This window comes from Emys orbicularis, chromosome 1, assembly GCF_028017835.1.
Source record: "Emys orbicularis isolate rEmyOrb1 chromosome 1, rEmyOrb1.hap1, whole genome shotgun sequence".
Classification (NCBI taxonomy): domain Eukaryota; kingdom Metazoa; phylum Chordata; order Testudines; family Emydidae; genus Emys; species Emys orbicularis.
In genome coordinates, this window is record NC_088683.1 from 318,529,370 (window position 1) to 318,555,568 (window position 26,199).

The following is a 26,199-nucleotide window of genomic DNA, read 5'->3' on the forward strand; positions in this document are numbered from 1 at the left end:
AAAGCTGTGTATGAAACACTATGTTTTGTCCTTTTTATTCTCCAGATTGTTCCACGGTTGCATAAAATATATGAAACATGTATAGTTACTAAATATTTAAAACATAATGCTTATAAGAAAAATTAAGAATTGCTAAATATCCTTATGCGGCAACAAAAACATCCTAAAAAGGAAAACATTTCTAGTATCTATTAAGCAGCATGCACATTTAATTAAAAAAAATTACCAAAACAGTTAAGTACTAATTGACAATATTCATAAGCAGTGTTCTCTCCTCCTACCCAAAAAAGAATTGGAATTGAAGAAATATAGTACTGGTATATGGGTTTACAACTACTTAAAGTACTATTAGGGGGCCAAACTTACTAAAACACTATAACATTAATTTCATTTTCAAATCACAACATAATCCAGTTCAAATTTCCCTGCCTGTTTCTATATTTATTCAGTGTCTTGTGCTCCAGTCTACCTCAGATACCTCCCATTCCTTCTCATCATCTGGCACATGACTTTTCTCTCTTCTTACATTTTGGCCACTGTTTCTGTGAAAGCTTTCTCTACAGCTCTTACAATTTCTAGCGGGGTGGGCAAACTACGACCCGTGAGCCGTTTTAAGCCAGCCCGCAAGCCGCATCAGCGGCTCGGCCCCGCTCTGGCGCTCCGGCCGGGACGCTGGGTTGAGGCTGCACCACGCGGTTTGGCCCCGCTCTGGCTGGGGCACTGGGTCTGGGGCCACACCATGCCACTCGGCCCCGCTCCGGCTGGGGAGCTGGGTCTGGGGCCGCACCACACCGCTCGGCCCCGCTCCAGCCGGGGCACGGGGAAGAGGGCCACACCATGCGGCTCCTGGAAGCCGCGGCATGGCCCCGCTCCGGCTCCTACACATTCCAATGGGAGCTGCAGGGGAGGTGCCTGCAGATGGGGCAGCGTGCAGATCTGCCTGGGCGTGCTCCATTCTGGGCGTTGGGTTGGGGCTGCATCACGTGGCTTGGCCCTACTCCGGCCGAGGCACTGGGTCGGGGGCCGCACCACGCAGCTCGGTCCCATTCCCGCGCTCTGGACGGGGCGCTGGGTTGGGGGAGGTCGCACTACACTGCTCGGCCCTGCTCTGGCTGGGGCCGCACCACGCTGCTCGGCCCCACTCCGGCTGGGGCAGTGGGTCGGGGCCGTACCACGTGGCTCCCGGAAGCCACGGCTTTGCCCCACTCTGGCTCCTATGCACTCCAATGGGAGCTGCAGGGGAGGTGCCTGCGGAGGGAGCAGCGTGCAGACCCGCCTGGCCATGCCTCCATGTAAGAGTCGGAGAAGGGACATGCCACTTCTTGCGGGAGCCGCTTGAGGTAAGCGCTGCTCGGAGCCTGCACCCCCTAAGCCTCTCCCCATGCCCCAACTCCCTGCCCCAGCCCTGATCCCCCTCCTGCTCTCCAAACCCCTCGATCCCAGCCTGGAGCACCCTCCTACAGGGCAAACTCCTCATCCCCAGCCCCACCACAGAGCCTGCACCCCAACCCCAGTTTTGTGAGCATTCATGGCCCACCATATAATTTCTATTCCCAGATGTGGCCCTCGGACAAAAGGGTTTGCCCACCCCTGATTTATAGTATCCTCTCTCAGTATCCCCATCTCATTTACTTTCTAGGTCTATTCCAACCTCACACTGAACACACATTTTCTTTCTCTCTTGCTTATGTCTCAATTTCTCTAACCTGTCCCCTTTTCCTGTTATTGGTCTTATTACTAAATGCTTCAGCATAACTGTTTACTGTAATTTCCCATATACTGTCCACTGTCTCATAATTTTAATAATGTAAAGATTTTCTAAAAAAAAAAAATGCTTAAATATTTTTACTACAGTAGGTTAATACATTTTCAGAGTATTCATGACAATTCAGAGGTAATTTAATATTCTCATGCAAATATAGTTCACAACACAAATTGATTTTACTGCAAAAGAAATGTGCACATTAAAGAGTTTTCCAATATATTTTAATTCTTTTAATAGAAAGTAAACTAGAAAAATACAAATGTTTATACATGTGTGTGCGCGCACACATTCACTCCTATATACAAATCCATATGCACCCCAGTATGCAAATATATGGATATACATATGCACACACTCATATAAAGACGTGTGAATGTATGCATGTGTGTATACATACACACAGATATATAGAGATATATAGATATATTATTTTTGCCTCTAGTGTGTTATTCATTCATTCTATAGCACTGTGAACCCATTTCCCCTGTAACATAAATTACAAAATTTCAAGACATTTTAGAGATGCTTTATATTAATTCTTTCATGTTCATTTCCATTAAGAACATTCAAGTTTACACTGGAAAATTAAGCTCTAAGATTTCAGTTCAACAATGTACATATACATATGCTTAACTTTAAGTACATGAGTAGTCCCACTGAACTCAACAACACTACTCAGGTCCTTAAAGTCAGGCACTTGCTTAAGTACCTTGCTGACGTGGGTCCTAAATCAGAATCATATGTTTAGAAATGGTCACATGAAATACTAATTAGATAAATAAGTGTTCCCATGCCTTTTCATAATATTTAAGCACAATCAAGGTTTATTTAAAATATCTGGGGCTAAATTCGGCCCTCAATCACATCTGTGCATCAAAGGGATTGCACGGGTATAAACAATGGCAGAATATTGGCTCTCTATATCCATTTAACAATACAACTGAAGGGTCAGTTTAAGAACTCATGCACTCATTCTGGCAAACTGCATATAATGCTCACAGGCAGAATGGTGTCAATTTCCTATTTTTAAAGCAGCAGAGAAGCATGAACAATTTATGACTATGAGCTTCTATGGCACCGTTTGAAATTTTAGCTCTCCTCCTCCCTTTTTTTAATAAAAGAAACAGATATTGAAACTCTCCTGGCTAATAATTTCATTCTGACACTTGAGTTTAAAAGGTTAAGTTACTATCTGAAGAAAGGTAATCTGCCTGCCTTCATAGCAGCCTACAAGATCTGCAATCTGCATAGAGAGGGGCATTTGTCATCATTAGCTGAGCAGTGACAGCTGGCACCCAGGGTGTCCCAGATTCAAGAAGTGGCAAAGAAAAGCACTCTCTTAGTTTAAGTTGCCAGTAAGTATAGCATGCTTCATAAGGAGCAAGACTTTCTTTTTGTAATACACCACGATGTAACAACAGTGATACATCTGCATTTTCTTCAACACTGGGAACACACTGATATCATACAATCACCAGATGCCTTTAAACAACAAGATACAAAGTTTTAATATGAACAAACATGAAAATGGCTAAATCTTTTTCAAAATTAGGATACTATGCTTTTCTTCAAAGATGTTTTAGACTGGTTCATAAATTCCATATACAGGAATAATACATTGTGGATAAAACCCAGTTTTCAGAGAGATGTATATAAATGTGTCTTGAAAGCACTAATGTCCAGTCACTTAAGTCAGACAGGTTAGAACGTATGAAAAAAAATTGGTCTCACACTTGGAATACAAGTGAATACAATAGCTGAAAGCTTTTATGACTACTTGATCGAGCACGATTTTAATAGCATTATTAGAAACTAAAAACATGTTCTTAGTGTCTATTTAACAACTTGCAACAAGATTTTTATCAAACCGGTTACATGAGATTTCGGAAATGTACTCGTGTTTAAGATTATTTTACTAACAAATGTATGGATGTAAGCTCTAAAAAAGAAGTCCAATTCATACCAGCATCAATAATTAAAGTTATGAAAGCCTAGAGAAAAGGTACATAAACATTAAATGTTCCTGAACTGATGATTTTTTAAAAGTAAAGCTATATAAAGTAAAAACTACACACTAAAATGCCTTAACCTTAAAAAATATCTTTGCAAGAAGAAGAAAATTACAATGCTCTACAGTTTCCTAGGTTTGGCAACATAATCCATAATGCTAGGTTTTGCATTATTATGTAAACTAGTTTTTCACAAATAAAACTAATTTTTGTGTTAATGTAAAATCTATGCAAATACATGCAGTCATTTATCAGGAAAGCTGACAAGCATTCCATATTGGAGAGGGGAAACGAAACTGCCTCAAGAATAGAGGCAATTAATTATTTCTGTATTTTCCCTTCCTCTGTCTTGAGGCACAAAAGTTATCCATCCAGTTAAAACAGCAAATGAAATAAAGAGATTTTTTTTATTTAAAACACATATGGCTTTTGCCTGCAATACTGATCACCACAAGGTCTACAGATGCCCGTGGCTAAATTGTACACTGGCAGATGCACACAGGGGAGAACTGTGCTAATGCAGCGTGGTGAGCAAAACAAATGAAGTACTGAATTTTCTGGGGGGAAAAAAAATCTTTTTTTCCATTGAGATATGCAGTTTGCCTACCAAGTGTAGATTAAGTTAGCAATAAATTTAACCTGAAAAATACTCCCTTAGTCTAGTACACCAAAACAGCTAAAAGAAACCTAGCAAAAAAGTGTGTGTGAAATGAAATAAAATACACGTACACACACTAGTTGTAAGGAAGGTACAGTCTCTACGTAATGGGTTTGCCAGGATAAACAGTTATACAGTTTTATTCTCACAATTAAAGACTAATAACACATAATGAACACACTCAATGAATACAATGAGACAACTGTTATCGTACATATTTGCCGTTATTTTTACTTATTTGAGGAGCAATCTCTTGAGGTGCTGTTGAAAATTGCAAGCATTAAGGCTCAATCTAGCTGATGTGATATTACTTACATATACTTCCTAGTGCCAATAAGAATTCTGTATTTATTAGCTGTTTCCTTTTACAAGTTTATTAAAAAAACATGCACGGGTCAAAGTTAGTCTTTCTATACCTGAGAAATTACTTGCACAAGAGAACAAAAAAGCACGGATGGTAAAACATTTACTGGAAATTACTCAGAATCATTTAGACTGCTATAACTTTTCTCCTAATAGGCCTGTAAACATGCGTAACATTAAAATTACTGTTGCAATTACCAAGCAAAAACTTTAGTAAAGAATGTTATTTACATTTTATTTTTCTTTAATGAAAAAAAATATTTATGAGTACCCATGCCACATTACATAAGAGAACTAAATTTAACCCAAAAATCAGTTTTAAGAAATGAGATTCAATTAATAAGTGTTTCTCTTTTAATTTGTATAAAGTAATTACTTCAGATCAACTGAAAATATTATGTTTCTGAAGAAGAGGGAAACAACATTAACATTCACATCAACAAAAGGGAAAAAGTTACTTCACAATGTGTAAGTATAAACACAAGATAAAAACGTAAAACAATAAAAGTTATATTCACAGCACCATTTAAACCTTAGTGAGATGGTTATTTTTGTTTGTTTGTTCAGTTTATGAAGAAAACTTTGTCAGTACTATTTCTGACTTATCAATTATGCCACAAATGCTTTTTCTTACTTTGGAATGTACTAATATATTATACTATTATTATACATTCGTACTAATATAGCCTAATTTTTTTTCAATAGCAACAAAGTGTAGAAATTTCTGTAGCTCGGTAATACCACACACTTCAAGTATACTTGATTTCTGAATTAATAGCATACATTTTACCTCTACATAAATTCTCATCTTTGTTATTTTTGGTGATTTTTAAATGTATCATTGAGTATGACGAAATATCATGGATTGTCCCTTGTCACAAAAGGCCTGTTTCGGTAGGCCCCACCCCAATACTGTGCTGACAATGGACATGGGGATTTCTAGTACTCCAGTTAAAATTGCACTCCCAATTTTAAAGGAGGGTTGGAGTAATTTCACTGCTCCTAATAGAATTCACCTCCTCTCCAGATACTAAATCATACTTCTAGAGAGACTTTTACTCCACTAGTTCAGAAGTGGTGGCGGGGTTTTTTGCCTTCGGAACGCAGCAGATTACAAGTGTCAGGTATTTTCTAACGAGACCTTTAATCTCATCGCTATTCAAATTACACAAACTGGACACTGTTATACAACCAATATTACTCAGCATATTTGTCAGGAACAGAGTATAAATGTTTCCAACAATCACATCAAGTTGTTCATATCTATGTTTCTCAAGAGGCACTGCTTCTTTTTAATTTATGTTTATGAGATCACATCCCCCAAGCCTCTTTGTGACAGTGCGTGCATGCGTGCGCGCACACACGTCCTTTAGTACATGGAGCTTATAACAGGCTAAGGAAGAAATTTTGTGGGAGCATCTTCCTAAAACATGGGCAACATGTCACTGCCATTTTCAGGCAAAACTCCTCAATGACATCAGTAGAGATTAATTACATCAACGGGAGTTTTTCCTGAGAAAGGAGAGGACTGGGCATAACATACTTTTTCCACAACAATGTTCACATATGAATGTAAAAGCTTTTCAAGACAAATATAAGACACACAGGTAAATTTTTAGATATAGTGCATTTCATATTTTATGTGGAATTAACTCTCAAAAATTATTCCATTTAAGCACAGAATTCTGTGCGGGATCAAGGCCTAACTGTAAACCTTGAGAAGACCCATTGGATTTCAATGAGAATAATCACATATTTACTGTTAAGCAAGTATATGTGCACAATCAGGGTCTTCCTAAGGTTCAATTAAATGTATTTATCATTCATGACCAATTCACTCAGCCATCTGCATCCACATTATTCTGGGGGAAAAAATGTGGAAACTATACACTAAATACTACAATGAATTACCAGTTTCTCAAGGCTACACTAAAATATGTAGAGCATGTATTCTTACGCCTAAATCTAGATTAAGTGAGATGCACAGAGGGTTACCATACTTGACCTATATATTGCAAGGTGAGGGAGAACAGGTTGATTCTCCAGGTAGAATGACTTGGTATGCACATATTATTGACAGCATTAAAAATATCAATGAACACAGGCTATGACAAAATGTAGGTGAAGAGATGGAACACTAATAGCCGTTTTGTCTGATTATTAGGAATGCTGAGCACCTGCAGTTTCCATTGGCCTCCATTGGGAGTTGCAGATTCTTAGCACCTATGAAAAATACGTGATTTATGTTTGCTAGCCAATGTAAAAACAATTTTACAAAATACCTGTGACAAGGGGATTTATGTTCCTGTAACACTGTTCTCTTATTTGGGTTAGACTAATAGATGTTGAGCAAACCACAGAAGGTGAATACACAAGCAGAGTAATGTCATAATATACACAATTATACATTTTTAAATGTTATTGCACTTTGGTTTTGATTTACTTACATTCTCTACTCCTTTGGTCTTTCCATCACACAGTAAATTTCAGAAATATAAATGATCAAGAGGAAAGGTTATTTTAGACATGCAGTCATTGGAAGCTGCTCATCCAACACATACAGCTTTATTCTCAAGGTCAGTGCTGAATTCTTTCAGTTGCTTAATCATATACAGCATGAAACAGTAATGAGAATTCTGCAGTGTTGGATGACCCACTACAGATGTAGTAGATTAAAAGGCGCTAATCCCTACTGATTCCATATTCCTCCCTGGGTTCAGCAGAAAAGAGCATTCTTAAAGTAGGAAACCTTTAAAAAAAATCAGTGTTGGATTGCTTAAATAAAATCCTGTGTACTGAGAAATGTCTGGTTTTGATGAAGCTGATATAGAAATGAACCAAATAAATAATACAATGCATTTCTCCTATATGAAAGTTTTTGCAGTTTCCAGCGAAAAGTGCAACCTGCAGTTGTGCAAAATGTGTGTTTGCTCTTGAAATATAAAATGATAGAGAAAACAAATTAATAGTTGTTTTTACATAAGAACATACAAAACAGGGAAATTTTAAATTTTAACATTTTTTTTCTGTAATTTCCAGGATGACAAACTCCAATACTGACAAGATAATTTATATTCATTCTGAAAATTTATTTTTTAGTGAGGGGAATAATACATCAAATTGTGCTATTAAGATTCTTTAGCAGTCACAATTGTAATGAATAGCTTGTACTGTAAACATTCAATTCTAACTGATTATTTTTCATCTCAAAAAGATAATTATTATAAGGCTCTGCACAAAACTGATTATATTAAATGGTATGCAAAGAGAAAATATTTGTATACATACATTCATATATAAAACCTATTTGCTATATAATCATGAGTATTATTGTCATTAACATGAAACTTTTGGGGAAGCTATAGGAACTTTTTCCTTTTTAAATTTACTCTTTATTCATTCCTATGTTTGAAAAAGAAGTCAACAGTAAATAAATAAATAAATAATAAAGTACCTTCAAGTTATATTACAAGAAAAGATTCTTCCTATCTGATTTTATATAAAGTGGCATCTAAAGCAAACCCTCTAAAAATGTGTGTCCACTTTCTCTAGTGTAAAAACATAAATGTATGTGGCTGGCAGGATGATACAGATAAAATAGGGTGCATTAAAAGAAATTAAGAGCCAAGAAATCAGATACGTTCAAATCAGCCTTCAAACCTACTCCAGCAGCAGGGATAAATAATTTAATAAACTCAACTTCATATTCTTTTTCTTTCTCTAACGCAATAAACAGATATTAAAAAAATAAAAGTTTACATTCATGAATAGTTGTGTGTAGAATCACAACTATTATATAAGAAGAGATACAAAGAAATATCAATATAAGCACTTAACGTATGTGCTTGTACATTCTAGCTAACCTATACTTTTTTTCCACATGAAAGAACGGTATTGCTGAAATTTATGATCTGGCAACTGAAATTTTCAAATTAGGTTTACTGAAACACAGAATCCCTGTATTCACACATTTTTCAACACAATTGGGCTTTTTGGCTAATAAGACTGCTTAAGCAATACATTTTGAAATGTCTAAATGTAAAATGCGTTTCCAGCAGATGTGGTAGTAGTGGGTAGACCTAAGTAATTAGGAAAACATACCTAGAAAACAGTAATTTGGGAAAACTTACCTCTCTTTATTTCATAGGCCTCCAACTCCTAACATCACAAATGATCAATCATCATTTTAATGAGATGATTTTAATCTCACTCTTCCAGTATAAATCATTATCTCTAAAAATGAAACTGAGTGACAGAAAAACCCACTCTATAGTTTTATAATTTACTAAAACCATTTTAAATATAGGATTGCAAAGTGAACAAACTCAGATAAATGCTCAGAAAACATTCCTAAAATGAACAGATTTTACCATGCCAACAATTAAAGGGTTCATTCCTTCATTCATGGATAAAACTTTACACTGGTGCAATGAAATTAATGGCAGGCTTTAATAATAAATGCAACCTATGTAACATTCAATTTTATGTTTTTGCATATTTGCAATAATCACCAAAATGCAACTACTAAACATAATTATGTAAATTGCTCACTTGCTTTTAGGTAAACCTTTATATTTTATTTTAAAACTTTTGATTCAGCTAAGATACAACCTTAATTTTTTAACAGATTGTACTAAATAATTAGCAAATTAGCACAGTGGCTGAAAGTTCAAGAAATTATTTTGTTTTTAGAAATAGCAAAAATCTCTCTCTCTCTCAAATATAACTTTAATTTAACTGAATTAGTTGGCAGATGAACTAAATTAAATGGAAGGACTTTGGAGTATGTGTCATCTCCCCAGAAAGCGGCAGTTACCATGACAAGGATGGAGGAAAACACATGCCTTTGTCTGAAGTGTTTAACTTTCAGTTTTAAACAATGATGATGTCTAAACTCCACCGGAAGGATTTATTTTTTAATTGTGTGGAAACAGAGTCAAACAAAAACGAAGTCAATTATTTTTACATTTTCAATGTCTAAAAGATGTCACTGTGTCCCACGCAAGCCAGGATTAATATTTTGGGGCAGCTACTTAGTAACAGTGATAACAGATCTGCCTGTGTTCTTTTGTGCTGGTTATTGTCAGATCCAGATGCCCAATGGGGGAACGAGATGGAGTAAAAAACAATACAGCAAGTTCAGTTTTCTTACTAAGGAAATCGCCGGGAGCTGACTTCACTTTGTCGGAATAGGTCGACTTGGCCTACAAATTTCCCTGCAGCTTCGCACCGGGCTTTTTCCCCCTTAAGTACCAGAGACAGTTAAAGAGCACTCAAATGCACCAAAAAAAGCCTGCCTACGGTTTCACTTCGGACCCGCTCCCCCTCCGATTCAAGTCAGATTGGCCACTGTCCTCAACGGAGCTGGATCGGGCCTTTGGAAGCAATTAGGCAGAATGGAGCGTCTGGGAATCTCCCCCACCCCCAAGCATGTCTGTGCCTGTTCCCGCTGCAGCCTCTGTTCACAAGAAGCTCTCCTGGGAACCGATGGGGGTTGACCTGAGCGAGGATGGGGTCCTCCATCCGTGCAGCCGGGTCCACCTGGCCACATGTGGATTGTATAGCCAATACACATGGGGGTGGGGATTGCGGCACATGCACCGCTTGCATTACCCTTACTGTGCATAAAGACCTCAGGCTTCTTCGTAATAGCGGGGTGTTCTCTCTCCCACGCACACAGCTACGAGTTACATTGGCGCATTAAAGTTGAAACTCTACATATTAGTGGAGGGGCTAGTAGCGCCGAGGGGAGAGGCGAATACACAACCACCGCCACCAGGATGCGAACAGGGGGGAACTAAACATAATCGCAGCAGGAGGCAGCGATGATCAGAAAGCATCTTCTGCCCCCTGAATTAGGCCAGGGCATGTACCAGGGTGTGGGGAGGGCAGAGGGGCGACCGCGTGTGTGGAGACGAGGAGCGATACATTGGTTTGTGATGTGAGGGATGAACTGGGGGCAGCTGAACGACCCATTCCCTGGGCTGCAGTAGGCGGCAGCTCCGCTCCCGCCTCCTCCACTTGCAGAATGAGCTGCGCGCCCCCCTCCCAGGCCACAGAGCCGCAGCAGCGTCAGGCTCTCGGACCCGGGAGAGTGGCCTCTTGGGGATTTCTTATTTTCAAAGCGCAGTTGTTGAGAGAGCACCGGGGCAAAGCATTTTGCTCCCAAACTATATGGCTAAAACTGGAAATAATACCCAGCCCGCTCAGCAGAGGGTCAGAGCCTGCCTGCTCACCAGCCCAGTTTTCGTCCCCTGGACATGACACTTTGGATGAAGTGAAGAAAGCTGAAGAATATGGAAAGTAGCTATCCCTTATAAAAATAGCAAGAACGTGCTGCGGGCACATTAGGATGCGGTTGAGAAGGGGAAAGCCACTTAAGGGTGAGCTGATGTCTGCAGTTACTGGGATAGGAGTCTAAAGACAACCCCGGTTTCATTTTATTCGTGCGTAGAAAGTTACAGACGCCCACCAAATTCTTCATCTGGATTAATAGTCCCCGAAATACAGGAGCGTCTGCACTAACGCTACATCGAGCAAGCAAAGCACAAAACAAACTCTTCTACACCTTTGATACAAACTTTGCCGCATTAATAGGTTAGTGACGGGAAAACGTTAATGGCACGTAAGACATCTCTCTGCAAGACGATAGATGTTTCTTAGAAAATAATTTCAAGGGCCAGTAAATTTAAAAATTAAGAATCTGAGTAATAAATTACAATTTCTTAAAGACACTAGAGGAAAAGGCGTGTGCTATAAATATAAACCTTGTTTCTTCTTAAAGGAAAGCACGGAAGATGCTGCGAAATATGTTTGTCGTTCCAATATTTGCAAACAGGAGGACCGATTACTGAAACTTAAGATACTAAAGAAGAAATTTGTTTAATTATATATCACACACACGAAAACCCAAACTGGCAGATTACTTGTCTACCAGCATGTCTGCACTCGCTAATGTCCCTCCCGTGTGCACATTTATTAAAACACAGCTTGCAAATAGAGTTCACATTAAAATAGACTGTCCAGATAAGGGGATGAATAGATATTTATTTTGCAACGATGTCCAGAAAGGCATCTGAACATATATGGCGTTGCAATATATTGGAGACATATCCCATATAAAAATGAAGCTAAGCACTAGTAAATAAGATTTACACTAAGTATCTGCTACTTCTGAGACGGAATATGAAAATAAACTGTTGGATGCGTTTAGCAAGATGTCCTTCATACGTTACAAATATATATATTTAAAAAACAGGCAGAGAGAATGCAATATCTGCATAACCTTAAAATCGATTATACCCCGTCAGAACATGCTTTAAAACAATTTAATTAGCGGGTGCTGTGTAATATTTTATTCCTGCAAACACTACATTGCCGAGAATTTATGGCCTTATACACTGGCCAATTCATGAGAGGAAATATTCTGACCTGCAATTACAGACAACTATCAGGAGAAAAGAACACCATGATTTGACGCCAAGAGCGAGTTAATGAATTTACGTATCTGTTCTTTAAAGAGTAAAGCCCCGTATATAGCTCACTAGTTGATGGATGTCCATTAATACACCTGCATTCACATTTCAGCCTTAAGGAGACAAACAAAGATTTGGTGCAGAACACCACAGTTTTGCCAAGTCCTTTCAAAACATCAATACACTTCAAGTTACACCAAAAAGCCAGAGATTCTTCTTGATTTCCAAATGTATAGGTGGCTTGGGTGGTTTTCTGCCAGCAGCCGCCTACCTTTAGTTGGTGTGTACATATATACATGTATATATAGCCAAGAGACGGATTAATTAGCCGGGTTTGAGCTGAAGGAGGCTGCAGTGACGAGACCAGTGGCGATTGGCCGCCCGCCTGCCTGGCCCTGCCTTTATAATTTCCACACGAGAGCATCTGGGCTCTTATACTAACCAACAGCCAGCTTCTCCTTACACACACACACACACACACACACACCGACACCCTGCACTTTTTCCACCATCTGATTAACAACCCTGCACCCACACAGTGATTTCTACAGGAAAACATAAATACATACGAAGAGGGTTTATTATTTTGACTACTGGAAGCCTTGCTGTGTCTCAGTTCAACTTTTGTTTTTATTGCTGCTGGGGAAGTGCCGATCTCAATGCTTTGCTCTCACTCAATGATCCTTTAAAAAAAGAAAGGAAAGAAAAATATCGCTCCCCCCTTCGAGGCGGCTGATCTCAAAAGGCAGGAAGAGAGCATCTGAGCAGCAGTTGCCACCGCGTATTTTGAAAGACATTTGTTACGTTTCAGAGCGCTGCAGCCTGTTTCCCCTCTGACGTTGGCTCCAGCCTTAGCAGCCGCATTGGATCCCACAGCTTATTGCGAGACTCCGGTATACAATCCGGATCTCTGCCCCAATATGATCGCGGCCCAGGCCAAGCTGGTGTATCATCTGAATAAATACTACAACGAGAAATGCCAAGCCAGGAAAGCCGCCATCGCCAAAACTATCCGAGAAGTCTGCAAAGTGGTTTCGGACGTACTAAAGGAAGTGGAGGTGCAGGAGCCCCGTTTCATCAGCTCTTTGAACGAGATGGACAACCGCTATGAGGGCTTGGAGGTCATTTCTCCCACAGAGTTTGAAGTGGTCCTTTATCTGAACCAAATGGGAGTTTTCAACTTTGTGGACGACGGCTCTTTGCCGGGCTGCGCCGTGTTAAAGTTAAGCGATGGGCGCAAGAGGAGCATGTCCCTTTGGGTGGAGTTCATCACGGCATCCGGTTACCTTTCTGCTCGCAAAATCCGGTCCAGATTTCAGACTCTGGTGGCCCAAGCCGTGGATAAATGCAGTTACAGAGATGTGGTAAAGATGGTGGCTGACACGAGTGAAGTGAAACTGAGAATCAGAGATAGATATGTCGTGCAGATCACTCCGGCTTTTAAATGCACAGGGATCTGGCCAAGGAGTGCTGCCCACTGGCCACTTCCCCACATCCCCTGGCCGGGACCCAACAGGGTAGCAGAGGTCAAAGCTGAAGGATTCAACCTTTTATCCAAGGAGTGTCACTCTCTAGCAGGCAAGCAAAGTTCAGCCGAGAGCGATGCCTGGGTGTTGCAGTTCGCAGAAGCGGAGAACAGACTGCAGATGGGCGGCTGCAGAAAGAAATGCCTCTCTATCCTCAAAACCTTACGGGATCGTCATCTGGAACTGCCGGGACAACCCCTGAATAATTATCACATGAAGACTCTGGTTTCATACGAGTGTGAAAAGCATCCCCGTGAATCGGACTGGGACGAGTCTTGCCTGGGCGACCGGCTCAACGGGATTTTACTGCAACTCATCTCCTGCCTTCAGTGCAGGAGGTGCCCACATTACTTCTTGCCCAACTTAGACCTGTTTCAGGGAAAACCTCATTCAGCCCTGGAAAATGCAGCCAAACAAACTTGGCGACTGGCTAGGGAAATACTCACCAACCCGAAAAGTTTGGAAAAACTTTAGAGGGCAATTAAAATATGGGCCTAACCGATTAGTCTTCTGATTTTCAGATAAAGTTTAAACTTCCTGTTCGAAAAGTCAAATATTTCCACTTGAGAATGCTAATAATATTCTCTTTAAAAGGAATATTGCTTAGGCTCTTCACACACACACAGACACACACACTCACAACAACAAACACTATGACATGTCTTCATCACAGTTTTGAAATTCCCCCTGAAAAATGTATCTTAACACCCGGAAACAAATTCGGCTGTAATTTAACATGATTGTGACCATTCTGCCTAGAAACGGCACCAATGGATTATAACAAAACCCGGTATTTTTATGTAAATCCCTCTGTGAGTAAAAGCTATTTGGATATGCCATCTGAACAAAACCCTAATGTACATTTTAATTTGTATCAAATATTGTGATCTCACATTGTCTTTGAAATTGTGGATGTTGGTGTTTTGTGATTTGGTGAACAGAAGTTAAATTGCCATTTCGGATACTTCAGGACATTTTCTGCTAAAGAAGATACCATTTAAAAAGGTAGATTTTATCATGGTACTTTTGTTAATTGTCTTTTGAAGTGTCTGAACTTAAAAGTTTACATTTTTCGTTTCATATATATTGCTTGTTCTATTTCTAACATTCCATAAATATACTTGAAATGTTATTTAAATATATTCAAAAGAAATTTGGATTCTGCTTATATAATAACGCTTGAATATTGGAATTATATATTTGAAAAATGCACTTGAAATACACTGGATAATGACTTTTTGTGATTTAGATTTTAATTTCTGTTGCTGATTTTATTTAATTACAAGCTAATAAATGAAGTAAAATAAATATTGTTAAGCGTTTCAAAACTGCATCAAGTTTTCTATTTGAAAATCAGGCCAATGTAATGTTTTGCAAACCATAAAGGAGCAGCCCTTTCCTTACAGACTAGTTTTGTAGGAGAAGAAAATGTTGGTGTATCATATGCACCACAATTTCGTGTGGTAATTAACAGAGCAACACTTTCTACAGGCATCAGAAAATAAATTTACTTTTGAAAGATTCACTGTACTGTACTAGGTTAATGTTTCTGCATGGTTTTGAACAGTACTGAGGAAACAAAACATAGCACTGAAGCAAAGGCTACTGAAAGAGCAATGAGTCTGATTCCTGACAAAAATCAATATTTTGGAGCAAGTAGTAATAAAGAAGAAAGCAAAATTTACAGGTGAAGGGGTCAAGCCAGTAGCAATAAAATGAAGAACAATATAACTTCCGACCTACAAATCCACTATGGATGTAACAAGATTGCAAGTTGCATCTGTAGAAATCAACTCCCTGTGTTCAGAGGGTATTCAGAGAGAATAGCATGTGCACACCCATAAAACTGTAAGTGGTCACAAATTGTCTGTTCATATTCCAGCATATGATTATTCAGAACGTATATTTCCTTAAAGTATTTTAAGATTAAAATACAAAATAATATACACCAAAAATAGCAACGTATATCATTTACTTAGTATTTTAATAGTCAACAAGTGCTGAACTAGGCAAATTGCCGATATAATGTCCAGTTGTAAGAACTCATAGTGGGTAAGTATTAGTGAAATCATTACAATGGCTATTGTGCAAGAATCTTTTTTTATTTAGTCCTACGAGCACGTTCCTCAATGTCAGAAATTATTCCTCAATAGAAAACCCACTTTATTAAAACACGTTTTCAAAACTGATAATTGCATTTTTAAAAAGTTATCATTGAAAATCATTTACAGTGAAGGTCTTTTTGAAAGAAACAATATTGGAGTGACTTTAAAAGTATCTCCTGTTTTTTCTCCCCTACTTATGAAACTTGTAAAATTGTTTTGTGAATGTATAGAGAATAAAAAGCAATAATAAGTATAAACTACATGTCAGAAAGGTGACCTATAGATCTCTATAACAATCCCCCACCACATCTATGCTCGATTTTAAAAAAAATCGGATTCAAATTTTTATTCTCAACGCTAATACAGGTCAAATATATGTAAATCGTTCTTAAACTGATTGGATCTACTTCTCTTGCAGATGTCAACGTGTTTCGTAATATTAAACAATGCAAAAAATTAGATATTTCCCAAGAATCAGCTCTTGTGCTCAGGCCCACGATAGCCATTTTCTTTTTCAGAAAGAGACTATTAATTTCAGTATTTGAACAGATAACATTTATTAAAATATGCAGCATTTTCCTATTTGGAAACTAACGTTCTTGAAATAAAGGGATTCTATAAAATCCACTGCAAGAGAAAAGCCCATCACTGTGTCTTAGGGGACCGCAGTCTGGGACCGCTGTTACCTCAAGGGATTTCAGAGCAATTGGCTTAACTGCTAAATCTGCCCATGTTCATACAAAGGCATTCAGAGAAAGATTGTTAAAAATGTGCACGCTGTAAGTAATAGAGGATTTGCCGTCATTAATACATTTCGCTTTTTAATAAAACACAGTAAAAGCCCACAGGAGTAAGAGGCGTTTGGAGGGACGAGGGGACCTTCCGCACCCTAGGATGTGCTTTCCGATTATGTTCTCTGGGCAGTGTTTAACATACAAATCGCGTTCAGACAATGCAGACTGTAAACACACCCAGCCCACGAGGTAACGCACTCTACTCACTTTGGGGTCAATCTTCTTGAAGGCCGGATCATCCTCATCCACCTCGAAGTAGATTTCCGTGGTGGTGATGGAGAGGGTACCTTTGGCCACTACAACAGGGGCGATGAGCTGTGCCGGCGTGCTGAGAACCACCGGGCCTGCAAGACAAGGGCAGGGGCGTCAGGCCGTAGCAACTCCAGCCGGCCCTCCCCCATTCCTTACTGAATGCAGGCACCCAACAATCCGCCTAATAAAGTCCATTTGTAAGTTGCTTTATGTCTTTCTTGCCAGTGCTCACCACTCTGCTCTCTCCTGAATAGTCTGACAAGAGTTTGTGAGCGGTAGGGTGAGACTCCGAGATGAATCAATGACCAAAATTCAGGGGGGGGGGCTAGAATGAAAAATTACTGCCCTCAGAAGCGGGTTCCTTCTCCTTTCGTGACCCTCTTATTCCTGATTAACGCTAACACTGTTTAGATACAGGAGGTTGCAAGTAGCAGTGACACGTTACATATAGTTCTCAATAAACAGGGTCAGCCGGTTCAGGCGAAGGGAGTCCCAAAAGCTCATAGTTTCCACAAAGTCTGGGGATTCATCTCTAGCTATCTGCGCTTCCCTGGGAAAAGCAAATACAGCCGTCTGTACTTTTATAGAAGCCGAAAACATTCCCTTTCATTAGTATTAACTCCGAGTCTACAGCTTAAATCAGAAGACATCACAAAAGAAAAACAAATAGACACACGTGATGTCTCCAAAAGCAGCACACAACCTTTTATACCTTTCCAGCAAGATTTTTATTTCAATGTCTCATCGCTAAGAACTTTAAAAATAATGTTACCAAAACATTTTACACAAAATATAATTCTTTGCGAGCCGTGTGTGTATTGAGGAATGGGGGTGGGGTAATTTGTATTCTAACTGCCAGCCTTTACGGCGCACTGTGGGAGGTTTTAATTTTAGGAAATCATTTCTGCTTTAATACAAAGAGGCACTGATCTTTAATCCGAATTCAGTAAATCTGCCGTTAAACTGCTAATGTGATTTAGGAAGCTCACTTATTTTAAACAAAAATAGATTAAATATAAAATTCTCTTACAGTCCACAACTAACTTGCAGGGGAAATCTATATCTAGACACATGAGGTATAAGTAATAAAGGCTTACTGGACATTTTGGAAACTCAGTGAAACCAAGATATTTTATAGATACCCCACTTTAAAAGCTATTCATTTCAATGTAAAAAAAAAAGATCCTGGTCATATTTATGCAGTTAAAATGTTCTGTACAAAAATCGGGATAGCGTGCAAGTGACCACCAGCCTGCTGTATTTCCAGTTGCAATCCCCAGGCACTGACTAGACTCGCTGGGGTGAGTGGTGTTTCGGCACACTGGCACGGACAGGACAAGCTTTGGGCTTGCTCTGCACAACAGCACCAAGGCTAACAGGCACCGGTAAAATCTTCTCCTCCTCCCACAATATTTGACATACACACACACTTACAATCAGATGGTGTAGGCAACACTTCACATTACTCACTTAGCCCAACTTAGTCGTGTATCAACGCATCTGTCAGGTGAAACACCCAATTTGAGACTGTATTGCACAATGTATTGTCATTTCCTTTGCAAAATAAACGAAGGGGAAGGCACGGATTATTGTGTGTACAAGAGGGAATCTAAAACTCACTGTTTCACTGACAGCTTTCAGCAGCCCAGTGTGGCAGGCTAGATAATATTGGTACAAACTCTAGTTTTCCTTCATTTTATTGTTTTCTATCTCCTAATAAACCAGTGTAGCCTCCTGACTCCAGTCAGCTGATGTGAATCACATGCCGCGGGTTTGCTTTGCTCCTGTCCCCTTTTAGCCTCCATCTTCTCTCCGTTATTCTGCTGTGGGAGCCGAGCCCAGCCGAGCCGAGCCGCGCCGCTAGGAAACCTGGCCTCTCTGCAAAGGGCAGGGTGATCGATCTGCAACGGCGCTTTAAAGGCTCATCAATCTTAATCTAGGTTGCTCAAGTAATTATGCCCGATTCTGTTGTACGATTACAAGTGGATTTGGGTTTCTATTCCCTAGGCTCCTCTTCTTTGTGTTTATAGAAGGAGGCTCTATCTATACGGACAGCAGCTCCCTGCCCTGCAGAACCACTTGCCCTGTTAAACAGACCATTCCCACCCCTCTTTTAACCCTTACCCAACAGTACCACCAGAGCAGCCGTGTTGCCCTCCCTACTCATTATGCTATACACACAGCAATGGGTTTACGGGCCTTTGTGCTAAAAGAAAACTGCGTTAAGATGATGCATATTGGAAACAACTTGATATTCTATCATTTTAAGGAGGCGTTAGTGGGCTTTACTGAATCCCAGAAGGAAGATCATCTGTTTAATCCAATTACCTCTCTTTCCCTGGTGTTATGTGAATAAAATAAAAACAAAGTTACTAGTATTTAATGGTCAAAAGGCCAAAGCCTATAACCAGAAATCTACAAGGACAATAGGCGAACATCGTGAGTAGATTCCTACGGGTACGTGTGTGACTGTGTGAGAGTGTGTGTATAGAAACACACACACTCACCCTGGTGCTACAAGGCAGGAGGGGTTCACTTCCAAGACTGTGATTTAACTCAGGGATCAGTGAATTTCAGATTTTTATTTCCAGAGAAAGACTCAGAGCTCCTTAAATGATAAAGTGATTTTGACCAAAAAATAGTGCAGCTGTATTCAAACGACATTCTACATTTGTAGAAACGTAATACAAGTGAGCTATGCAAATACTGTTACGAATAACCGTTATTGTACTTTCTAAGGAAAACGGATAATTTTAATGAAATATTTTTCCTTCCAAAGAGAGGATGAGGGCTTCCCCTGAATAAGGTGTAAGGGATTTCTTATTTTGTTACAGGGAAAATAGATTTTAAAATTCCTGCAGCCGTCTCTCCGCCCTCCCCCCCAAAGACGACACAAAATGAAATATTCAGTCTTATTAGTGTGTCATTTTTACACTAGTCCTTTGGAAATCTCCAATTACAACTTCCAATTCCATAGCACGTTTAAGGAGCACTGAGTCTTTTTGTTGTAGCCTTCAGGGAGCAAACCAGCCACTGAGAGAATACGAAATTAATCCACTACAGCTATAGAAAGAGAGGATTATGTTTTAATCCCCTTTGGGACAGTCTCTGGATTTTAAGGATCCGATATTAAAATGTTTACATAAGGCATAATCAAAATACTGCAGATTTTCCATATGGTACCCAGTTATCTGGAAGCTTTGGGTTTTTCCAAAACACAGCCGACCATCTAGTGAAACAATAGCGCGACACACCTGACGCCAGAGTTTGATGGGCTCATTCGGTTTTGGAGAGAACGAGTTACAGCTACCAATCGAACCCAGTAACAACCTTTGGGATTGGAGAACTGTGCTTTTGGTTTGGAAGCAAATATTCATTTCAAGCACAGTCATAGTAATAAAAACGCGCATAGTAATGAACCCTCCCAGGATATACCAGTATGATATGTGGGGCATTAGGAAGCAGTTACAAAAGTGAATATTGCTAAATCTGCTCCTAATGCATGTTCAACTGCAACTAAAAATACGATGCTCACACCTGAGCTCTAGAAAGACGGGAACTGTTTTCCTGCACTATTTCACTATACAATTTGGGGATTGTTTATGGGTTGACAGGCCACCACGCCCTGTTACCGCTAGAAAGGCAGAAAAAAAAAGAACAGTGGAAACGCTTGTCAGGAATTTGGATGCTTAAAAGGACGGAGAATATCTTTTCAAGTATAATTTAGTTGAACATTTCCAACCATTTTGAAGTAGACCGGGGGCCAACAGTGTAACGGAGGAAACGCAACGAACACTTACAGTTAAGAATTCACTTTAGATCCACAGGTTTTTTAATCGGCTCACGTGTACGACTTTCCGCCTTGTGTGTCCCCTGTGGTAGGCACGTGTGATTTACATTTCTAAAACAAACGATGTAGCGAATATACACTTTTAAAAAGTAATATTTGTTTTTCAAAAATAAATACTTGTGGGATTGGGCGGTTCCACTGAAAACGCAGAAATCAGTATCTGTTTTCCCCCTTCGTTAACATTTTGATATACAGGGAGTTGGTTTCTTGTATTATAAGGCTAGCAAAGAAGGTCAATGCAAATGAAAAGTTTTACGAGCTGAGGGATAGCTTACAATTTACAAAAACAACATCGATAAAATTACTTCTCTGGAATCTGGCCTTTTATGAAAGCCCAACAAGAGTAACATTCTGAAATATTATCTTAAAGATTTCAGCTTTCTCAGAAGTGCTTTGAGGTGGTTGTTTTTAATGGTAAGAGCTAAAGAGAAGTTGGTGTTTACATTGCAGGTGTATTTGCTAAAACGAGAGTGCTCAATAATTCCTAGTGGAAATATGTTTTCAGTGCACCTGTTGGATTATGAAAAAATATTTTCATAGCTGGCACAGTTTTATAATATTAACCTCAACAGGATCATTTGAGAGTTGAAAACAGTAGATAAAGGACATTTAATTTGTATGTGGGTAATTTAAATGGAAAATCTGGTTTTGTATAACTTCAAAGTTATACGCCTTTTTGTATGCCATTTTAATTTGATGACCTGGTATTACATATATAATATACAATAAAAAAAGTTCTGGTAACAACAACAGAGACAGATTTTATACATATGAAGTAGATTTTGCTATTTTAAAATAAAAATCCAACCTTTTTTTTTTAAACGTTGTGTTCAGTTGAAAGATGGCATCAGAAACTGTCATTTATCTGAACTGTAAATCTACTATGCTTTTCATCATTTAAGTTCTTTAAATCTGAATGTGCACTTGATCTAAACCTCTCAGAAATTAACTAAAATGTCTAAATACAAATAATAATAATAATTCATGCCTTAATTGTAAAGAGCAAGTAGAGCAAATTGACAATGTCACAATTTAAAATAGTTCTAAAACTAGATATCTGAAATGGGTTCACACTTTAAAATAACTGGTTTAAAATGTGCACTGAAACTTTTTTTTTAAATTTAAAAAGTAAAAAATCCAAACCCAACTATATAATCACAGAATAAAGATAGAAGCAGAAGTAGCTTTAGGCGCCAAATAAAAAATAAGGGAAAGGGATCTGGAGTCAAGGGAACCAAAAATAATGAAAAAGATATAGCTAGCTAGCTAAACTGTACAAATATAAGGAAATTTATATTACTGATGTGCAGAATTCAAAGATTTAGCCATCTTTGTTCCTATGACTTTTATAACTCTGACCCCCAAAAGCATTATCAGAAAAATTCTTCAGTCAAAATCCTGAAATTTCTCACATCAGGAAGTCAGACCTCATTTATTATAAGGTCAGGAAGAAGTGGTAGATAATTTCCACTCAATGATACTTCTTAAAAAGCTAAGGCCATCTTATAGGACACTGTACATTCAGCACCCATTAAACAGTGTTACTAACAGATTTCAACACACACTAGTATTGACCAACTTGTTGATTGTAAAAATAACCAGATTCTAAATTTGACTACTGTGCTTTCTTCTTATCTCTCAATCACCAGTAAACATTAGTTTAACCCCTCCTCCCCACTACAACCCATTATGTCTAGTGTTTGTCCTTGCCTGCTAATTGACATTTTTTATATTAAGGGTGGGGAAAGTTATATGGTGCTTCTTTTTAATGGACATTATCAACCTGAACAGATAGACTTCAAATTCTAAAATTTGACCCAAGTTTTGTTTCCATTTTTGCACTATTCAGGTACTTTTAAAAACAATTAAGAACTGCTTTTATGATCTTTCCAAAGGCAACAATGAAACAATTTTAGCAGCTCAGCTCTCATGAGTAGTGTCATAACAACAAACAAGTGTATTTGCATGAAGGGTAAAAAAAAATTGTAAAAAAAGGTTCAAATATTTCAATAGTGAATGAAGTAAACAGCAAGTAAATAATCTTATTTCAATTATAAAAATACTTAAATAATAATAATTAATGGAGATATCCCATCTCCTAGAACTGGAAGGGACCTTGAAAGGTCATCGAGTCCAGCCCCCTGCCTTCACTAGCAGGACCAAGTACTGATTTTTGCCCCAGATCCCTAAGTGGCCCCCTCAAGGATTGAACTCACAACCCTGGGTTTAGCAGGCCAATGCTCAAACCACTGAGCTATCCCTCCCCCCCATCTCTTTGAAGCACAATGGGACAAATTCTGCCATACGGTGTATATGTATGTAGCTCCCATTTCAGTGAGAGCCACATGTGTACCTCCAAAGGAAGATTTTTCTCTGAATTATATATCTTCTGTGTATTGTTTAGAGAGAAATGTAAAAGAACGCTATTTTTTCCTGAAAATGTTGTGCTTTACGATATTCATAGACGTATAGTCCTGTTTATATTGTTCAAAATATGGTGTAAGGCATCCATGATATAAGGCTTCATCCGGCTCCCATTTAAGTCAATGGAAAAACTCCATGATTTGATGGTGCAGGATCAAGCCACTGATGAATGAGGTCCTGGACACAGGGAAAATACATTATGAAAACATGCCGAACCATGCACCTGCTGATAACTGTCCAGAGTTACATCACCTGGCAAAACTCACGGCTGCAGACCCAGGGATTAACACTGATCCTCCATTACCCAAGGAAGTATGAAGGCCATCCAAAAGTTATGCAATGGACATTCTGCTGGGCTTGATGGTATTCCACCCAATCTGCTCAAAGGTGCCTTGGAACCAGTGAATATCAGCTTGCATCAACTATTCTTAAAAGTGTGGGTAACAGAAAGTACCACCTGAATGGAAAGACAGCATCCTAATGTCCCTGTATAAGGGCAAAGAATCTTGCACCAAGTATGGCAACTACAGGCTGATCTCATTATCAATCCCTGGAAACGTTTTCACTCCCCTTCTACTTGGTAGGATGCAGCCATTCTAACAGCTATTGGTGTCCACAACAATCAGATTTCACTGTTGTGCATCAACAATGGACGCTTTACCCTCTAGCTTCTGGGTGAGCTGCACCAAGAATTTAACTGCTTGCTTCATGTGGCATATATCAACATCAAAGAGGCTTTTGATTTGGTCGTCAGGGCAGCACTTTGGCTTGCCCTGAAGTAGTTGGCTTTCCAGATGTTCCGCTAAATCTGGTGTGTGATCTTCACACTGGTACCGGTGCAACAGTGTGCACTGGTTTGTGGCTTTTGCTGTGTTTCTACACAACCTTAGGTACGGCAGGCATACATTCTTGCCCCGACACTATTCTGTTGAGCTATCAACTGGATATTAGGACTTGCCACTCCACATGTTGGAATCAAGATTGGTCAAGAAGTGTTCACCAACCAAGATTACACTGATGACACTGCCCTGCTTGTGGAGACATAAGAGAATTTCAGCCCTACCCTCCAAGGTCTCCAAGATGCCACCTGAACTACGGGGTTAAAGTCTCATGGCAGAAGACCAAATTTCAGAACCTTTGGGGTGGGCCAGAAAACCTTCCAATGCACGTAGGGATGAGTATCATAGAGAGCACTACTGAGTTCAGCTACCTACTCTCCAAGCAGAGTTCAAATGTTCACAGCAAATCTGATGTATTTTGACGAACAGGTCTCACCACCTCCTTCATGAAGTCCATGTCTTGCTTATGGATGCAAAAATGTTTTCACTGAGACCATAGGCAGTGGGTGAACCAGCCATTGGGGCAGGCTAGCTCCCAGCCCCTCCCCTTCTGCCCGAGGCTCCTCCCCTGCCGGAGCCCAGAGCACCCCCACTGTGGCCGCCGGCCCCCCTGCTCCAGCCCTGGGCCGCCCGATCACCCCCAGAGCCCACAGCCCTGGAGCGCCGGGTGGGCAGCACATAGGCAGGGTCACACCGGGCTGTTTGGGGAGGCTCAGCCTCCCCCAATCTATGATACCCGCCGCCCATGGCTGAGACAAAGTTCAGGATCTATCAAATCTTTCTATTATATGCATTGCTATATGGGTAAGAACCTGGATCTTCTTATAGGCAGACAGGGAGTGACTAGAAATTCCATATGTGCTGCCAGCACCAAATCCTGAGCATAAAGTGGTTTGACTTTGTGCAAAATTTCAGAATCTCACAGAAATCTGACCTTCCTTCAATCACTCATTATATTCAAAGCAGCATTGCATGCTTGTCAGCCATGTCACCAGAATGGACAAAAACACCCCAGCCACACCAGGCTCTAGAAAACTCTAATGATTCGTGAAGGGTTGTGTGCCCTGATCCCAACTGGTTCTGCTCATGCAGCTGTCTCAGAGATTGGTGTATTTGCAGGATTGTGCCAGATCTGAGAACTTTACTACATGATGCCTGGTGCGGCACCATCAAATATGGTCACTCTGGCTAGCACAATGGTTCTCAGTAGACTGTGTGTGTTTGATGATGATCATCATGCCTATAGTGTGCTGAGCTCACTTCAATCAGGCACTCTTTCCCCACCACAGTGGAAACAACCAATGGCCTGTCTAAAGGATCACCACTTCATCAATTTATGGGGCCTAGCTGAAGTATGTTTTGTCCCACTAATGCAGTTAAAGCATGGTTCCAATTTGTGTGTAGATGAGATCTTAACGATGTCCTTGAACTGAGCTAAAGCCTTGAACAGTTCACACAGACTTAGCACAGTTCAAGGACATGGTTAAGATTCTGTCTCAACTGCTGCCAGATGATCCTGTATCAGCGATTGCCAAGACTGTACTTAATCATTTGCATCTGGCCAGGAGCTTGTAACTATTCAAGATTTGGAGCTCACTGTCATGATTCATACATTTATGACCTCGAGATTAGACTAATACAATGTGCTCTGCATGAAACTTCACCTAAAAACCGTACGGTAACTGAGGCTGGGACAAAAAAAGAGCAGCTTGCTTGTTGAGTAGTATTACACCAGTGTTCCATGATCTACACTGGCTGCCTGCTGGCTTCCAGAGAGAGTTTAGTATATTGTTTTTGAACTTGAAAGCCCTAAATGATCTGGGACCTACCTATCTTTGAAACCACTTCTCTTCTCTTGTGATACTATTGCAGTTCTCTATGAGGAATATGAAGAAGATGTTCATCAAAAAGTGAAAAGGAAAAACTTCACCTGATTCTGGGAAAAGGGAGCGTGGCAGCCAAGGTGGCATCATGCTACATAGCAACCTGCCCTGGATAAGAAACCGAGTCTAATAACAAATGGACACAGGATCAAACACCTCACATACCATGTAGCAATAACTTCGATGGGTTGCAGGGCCGACTCTGGCTTTTTTGCCACCCCAGACAAAAAAGCCTCCGGCCGCCTTCCCCCCCCCC

General features: G+C 39.7%; 2 protein-coding genes across 5 annotated transcripts in view; one reads left to right on the plus strand and one right to left on the minus strand.

Annotated features, from left to right (window-relative positions):
- Positions 1-26,199, minus strand: part of NBEA (neurobeachin) — an 816,600-nt gene that overhangs the window by 235,199 nt on the left and 555,202 nt on the right. For all 4 annotated transcript variants that reach the window (XM_065403538.1, XM_065403557.1, XM_065403547.1 and 1 more), the window contains one exon: positions 16,903-17,039. In XM_065403538.1, the coding sequence (XP_065259610.1) occupies positions 16,903-17,039 (137 nt within the window). The remainder of the gene's footprint in view (positions 1-16,902; positions 17,040-26,199) is intronic.
- Positions 13,191-14,270, plus strand: MAB21L1 (mab-21 like 1). The gene has a single exon (XM_065423744.1). It carries the CDS (start codon positions 13,191-13,193, stop codon positions 14,268-14,270), a length of 1,080 nt encoding a protein of 359 aa, XP_065279816.1.

Bases quoted from the DNA above. Each gene is read 5' to 3' on its own strand.
- MAB21L1 (XM_065423744.1), top strand. From the start codon at position 13,191: ATGATCGCGGCCCAGGCCAAGCTGGTGTATCATCTGAATAAATACTAC.